Source organism: Chrysemys picta, unplaced genomic scaffold, assembly GCF_011386835.1.
Source record: "Chrysemys picta bellii isolate R12L10 unplaced genomic scaffold, ASM1138683v2 scaf3657, whole genome shotgun sequence".
NCBI classification, from domain to species: domain Eukaryota; kingdom Metazoa; phylum Chordata; order Testudines; family Emydidae; genus Chrysemys; species Chrysemys picta.
This window is the reverse complement of record NW_027056358.1, coordinates 1-5,473: the sequence shown is the minus strand read 5'-3', so window position 1 is coordinate 5,473 and position 5,473 is coordinate 1. Positions and strand designations below refer to the sequence as shown.

The 5,473-nt window shown below is 53.1% G+C and overlaps 1 protein-coding gene across 1 annotated transcript; it reads right to left on the bottom strand.

Annotated features, from left to right (window-relative positions):
- Window positions 1-2,523: 2,523 nt before the first annotated feature.
- LOC135980498 (uncharacterized) lies at window positions 2,524-4,589 on the bottom strand. The gene is made up of 2 exons (XM_065580466.1): window positions 3,659-4,589; window positions 2,524-3,111 (listed from the first exon to the last, which is right to left on the bottom strand). The coding sequence occupies exons 1-2, from the start codon at window positions 4,197-4,199 to the stop codon at window positions 2,642-2,644; spliced, it is 1,011 nt and encodes a 336-aa protein (XP_065436538.1). The 5' UTR covers window positions 4,200-4,589; the 3' UTR covers window positions 2,524-2,641.
- Window positions 4,590-5,473: the final 884 nt, after the last annotated feature.

Genomic DNA, 5,473 nt, shown 5'->3' with positions numbered 1-5,473 from the left:
CCGTTCTTTATTTTAATTCCCTGTGCCTGTACGCCATGTCGTCACTCGGCCCCCCTCCCTCCTTCCCCTAGGCCGTCAGATACTACGTTTGCGCCACAGCTCGAGCCGAGAAGCGGTTCGCGCCTTTTCTTTGAATTCTGGGTTGAGATCCCAATGCCCGGATGATGCAAAACAGTGTCGCGGGCGGTTCTGGGTACATGTCGTCAGGCCCCTCCCCCCTCGTCACAGCAACGGCAGACAATAGATTCGCGCCTATTTACCTGGGTTACCTGTGCAGACAACATACCACGGCAAGCATGGAGCCCGCTCAGCTCAGCTGAGCTCACCGTCACCATATGTCCTCTGGGTGCCGGCAGACGTGGGACTGCATTGCTACACAGCAGCAACTGCTAACTGCCTTTTGGCGGTAGACAGTGTAGCATGAGTAATAGCCGTGGGGCTGGCAGCCGTAGTGCTGCATTGCACCAGCCCCTTCCAGGCGATGGCATATTATGACTGGTACCCATCGTCGTCATACTGGTATGGCTGTCAATCATGGCCACCTGGGCAGACATGCTACTGTTTTGATGATGACGGTTACCAGTCATAATATACTATTTTCTGCCAATTGCCCAGTATTGTCTGCTAAGCACCCAGAAGAGGCCGAGGGCGATGCTGGGTGCTGGCGGACGTGGGGCTGGCAGACGTGGGGCTGCATTGCTACACAGCAGCAGCCCCTTGCCTTTTGGCAGATGATGGTATTTTATGATTGGTATCCGTCATCGTCATACTGGTATGGGTATGGCTGTCACTCATGCTGCACCGTCGGCTGCCACCTTAAGATGTAAAAAATAGATTTGTTCTGTGTTCATTTGCTTCCCCTTCCTCCGTGAAATCAACGGCCTGCTAAGCCCAGGGTTTCCAGTTTAATCTTTGGGGGCACCATTCTGTGTGACAGTTGTTTGTGTTTCTCCCTGTTCCTGTACCTGTACGCCATGTCGTCACTCGGCCCTCCCTCCCTCCCTCCCGCCCTCCTTCTCCTGGTCCATCAGATACTACTTTCGCGCCTTTTTTCTGACCAGGCGCCATAGCTAGCACTGGGATCATGGAGCCCGCTCAGATCACCGCGGCAATTATGAGCACTATGAACACCACGCGCATTGTCCTGGAGTATATGCAGAGCCAGGACATGCCAAGGCGAAACCCGGACCAGGCGAGGAGGCGATTGCAGCGCGGCGACGAGAGTGATGAGGAAATTGACATGGCCATAGACCTCTCACAAGGCACAGGCCCCAGCAATGTGGAAATCATGGTGTTACTGGGGCAGGTTGATACCGTGGAACGCCGATTCTGGGCCCGGGAAACAAGCACAGACTGGTGGGACCGCATCGTGCTGCAGGTATGGGACGATTCCCAGTGGCTGCGAAACTTTCGCATGCGTAAGGGCACTTTCATGGAACTTTGTGACTTGCTTTCCCCTGCCCTGAAACGCCAGAATACCAAGATGAGAGCAGCCCTCACAGTTGAGAAGCGTGTGGCGATAGCCCTGTGGAAGCTTGCAACGCCAGACAGCTACCGGTCAGTCGGGAATCAATTTGGAGTGGGCAAATCTACTGTGGGGGCTGCTGTGATCCAATTTGCCAGGGCAATGAAAGACCTGGTGATAGCAAGGGTAGTGACTCTGGGCAACGTGCAGTCAATAGTGGATGGTTTTGCTGAAATGGGATTCCCAAACTGTGGCGGGGCCATAGACGGAACCCATATCCCTATCTTGTCACCGGAGCACCAAGCCACCGACTACGTAAACCGCAAGGGGTACTTTTCAATGCTGCTGCAAGCCCTGGTGGATCACAAGGGACGTTTCACCAACATCAACGTGGGATGGCCGGGAAAGGTACATGATGCTCGCGTCTTCAGGAACTCTGCTCTGTTTCGAAAGCTGGAGGAAGGGACTTTCTTCCCGGACCAGAAAGTGACCATTGGGGATGTTGAAATGCCTATCGTGATCCTTGGGGACCCAGCCTACCCCTTAATGCCATGGCTCATGAAGCCGTACACAGGCAGCCTGGACAGGAGTCAGGACCTGTTCAACTACAGGCTGAGCAAGTGCCGAATGGTGGTGGAATGTGCATTTGGACGTTTAAAAGCGCGCTGGCGCAGTTTACTGACTCGCTCAGACCTCAGCGAAAAGAATATCCCCATTGTTATTGCTGCTTGCTGTGCGCTCCACAATATCTGTGAGAGTAAGGGGGAGACCTTTATGGCGGGGTGGGAGGTTGAGGCAACTCGCCTGGCTGCTGATTACGCGCAGCCAGACACCAGGGCGGTTAGAGGAGCACAGCAGGGCGCGGTGCGCATCAGAGAAGCTTTGAAAATGAGTTTTGTGACTGGCCAGGCTACTGTGTGAAACTTCTGTTTGTTTCTCCTTGATGAACCCTCCAACCCCCCCCCCCCCCCGACCCGGTTCACTCTACTTCCCTGTAAACCAACCACCCCACCCCACCCTCCCCTCCCCTCCCGCTTGCAGAGGCAATAAAGTCATTGTTTTTTCACATTCATGCATTCTTTATTAGTTCCTTACAGAGGTAGGGGGATAATTGCCAAGGTAGCTGGGATGGGTGGGGGAGGAGGGATGGAAAAGGACATACTGCATTTTAAAACTTTAACTCTTATTGAAGCCCAGCCTTCTGATGCTTGGGCGATCATCTGGGGTGGAGTGACTGGGTGGACGGAGGCCCCCCCACCGTGTTCTTGGGCGTCTGGGTGAGGAGGCTATGGAACTTGGGGAGGAGGGCTGTTGGTTACACAGGGGCTGTAGCGGCGGTCTCTGCTCCTGCTGCCTTTCCTGCAACTCAACCATACGCTCGAGCATATCACTTTGATGCTCCAGCAGACGGAGCATTGCCTCTTGCCGTCTGTCTGCAAGCTGACGCCACCTATCGTCTTCAGCCCGCCACCTCTCCTCTCGTTCATGTTGGGCTTTTCTCATCTCCGACATTGACTGCCTCCACGCATTCTGCTGTGCTCTATCAGCGTGGGAGGACATCTGCAGCTCCGTGAACATCTCGTCCCTCGTCTTACGTTTTCTCTTTCTAATGTTCACGAGCCTCTGCGAAGGAGAAACATTTGCAGCTGGTGGAGGAGAAGGGAGAGGTGGTTAAAAAAGACACATTTTTGGGAACAATGGGTACACTCTTTCATTACAAGGTCGCATATTTCGGCTTGCAGGCAGCCATCGTAGGCCACAGTGTTTTGGCTATTTTAACCTTCTTAGCATGCGGGAAAGGTTGCAAACAGCAGCGCATTTCCCATAGCAAGGATGAATTGGGTTGTCCATTTAAAATGGGGTTTCAATGTAAAAGGAGGGGGCTGCGGTTTCCCGGTTAACATGCGGCACAAACACAAGTAAAGCCCCCCCCCCCCACACACACACACGATTCTCTGGGATGATCACTTCACCCCTCCCCCCCACCGCGTGGTTAACAGCGGGGAACATTTCTGGTCAGAATAGCAGGAACGGGCGCCTCTGAATGTCCCCCTTAATAAAATCACCCCATTTCAACCAGGAGAGCTTTCTGGAGATGTCCCTGGAGGATTTCCGCTCCATCCCCATACACGTTAACAGACTTGCTTGCTTTTTTTTTGTAATGTTTACAAATATTTACAAAGTTACACTCACCAGAGGTCTCCTGTGTGCCCTGAGGGTCTTGGGTGAGTTCGGGGGTTACTGGTTCCAGGTCCAGGGTCACAAACATATCCTGGCTGTTGGGGAAAACGGTTTCTCCGCTTCCTTGCTGCTGAGAGCTACCTACAGTACCTCCATCGTCATCTTCCTCGTTCCCCGAACCGTCTTCCCTGTGTGTTTCTCCAGTGAGAGAGTCATAGCACACGGTTGGGGTAGTGGTGGCTGCACCCCCTAGGATCGCATGCAGCTCCGCGTAGTAGCGGCAAGTTTGCGGCTCTGCTCCGGACCTTCCGTTTGCTTCTCTGGCTTTGTGGTAGGCTTGCCGTAGCTCCTTAATTTTCACGCGGCACTGCTGTGTGTCCCTGTTATGGCCTCGGTCCTTCATGGCCTTGGAGATCTTTTCTAATACTTTTCCATTTCTTTTACTGCTACGGAGTTCAGCTATCACTGCTTCATCTCCCCATATGGCGAGCAGATCTCGTACCTCCCGTTCGGTCCATGCTGGAGCTCTTTTGCGATCCTGGGAGGACTCCATGACGGTTACCTGTGCTGATGAGCTCTGCGTGGTCACCTGTGCTCTCCACGCTGGGCAAACAGGAAATGAAATTCAAACCTTCGCGGGTCTTTTCCTGTCTACCTGGTCAGTGCATCTGAGTTGAGAGCGCTGTCCAGAGCGGTCACAATGAAGCACTGTGGGATAGCTCCCGGAGGCCAATAACATCGAATTCCGTCCACACTACCCCAATTCCGACCCGCAAAGGCCGGTTTTATCGCTAATCCCCTCGTCGGAGGTGGTGTAAAGAAACCGGTTTAAAGGGCCCTTTAAGTCGAAAGAAAGGGCCTCGTTGTGTGGACGTGTCCAGGCTTAATTCGGTTTAACGCTGCTAAAGTCGACCTAAACCCGTAGTGTAGACCAGGCCTAAGAGAGCCAGGCTAGTGAAAGGCGTGTGTGGTGGTCTGGCAGTGTTTTGGTGCTCATTGGGGGTTTGTGTTGCTGTGGATGGTGGTGGTTTGGTTTGTGTTTCCCAGAGTAACAGGACTTAGGTGAGAAGGCTATGACAGATACAGAGGCAGCAGTGGTAGTGACCCAAGCAGTGGAAAACACAATGAAGATGATTGTATGTGGAAGCTGCGGCATGTACATGATCCTGGAGGGGGCACCTGAAAAGAGTTTCATCTGCATGAAGTGCCACCTGATAGAGCTGATGGAAGAAAAGGACTGGCGATGCAGGTGGAAACTCTGGTTGTGTTTAGAAGGGGATTCAAGTAGAGGATGGAGCAAAGACAAGAGGAGGCTGAAGGGAAAAGCTCAGACTTGCAGATGGAAACAGGACCAAAGAACTCTGAGGGGAGACTGCTGGGTGAGGAAAGTGGACGGTAGAAGCATGTCACTAAGAGAACCAGGCAGAGGAAAAGACGGGCTAGGGAAGGAGAAATAGAGCTCAGGAACAGGTTTGCGGAGTTGGAAAATGAAGAAGGGGCACAGCAGACCACAAACCTGGTCGCTGAAGGTGAGAGGGCAAGGAAGAAGAGAAGAGCAGCTAGTCCTATGGGAAGAGGGGAAGAGTCAATGGAGATAACAACACCAAACATGAGCCCCAGGAGGATATGGGATGGGTTGCGGAGGATGGCAAGGGAGAATAGGAATCGAGAGGACTTGCAGCCAGAGGGAGCAGGGGATAGAACAGAGAATCGCACCATCACCAGGAAAAGGCAGGTCTACGTGATTGGGGACTACTTACTGAGAGGAATAGACAGACCTGTAACTAGAGCTGGTCAAGAGAACAGACGGGTGTGCTGTCTGCCGGG

What these genes read in the sequence shown, in the direction of transcription:
- LOC135980498 (XM_065580466.1), bottom strand. Translation starts at nt 4,199, where the DNA reads ATGGAGTCCTCCCAGGATCGCAAAAGAGCTCCAGCATGGACCGAACGG. An exon ending in GGGCACACAGGAGACCTCTG is followed by an intron (nt 3,112 to 3,658) that starts GTGAGTGTAACT and finishes CTCCTCCACCAG; the next exon opens with CTGCAAATGTTTCTCCTTCG.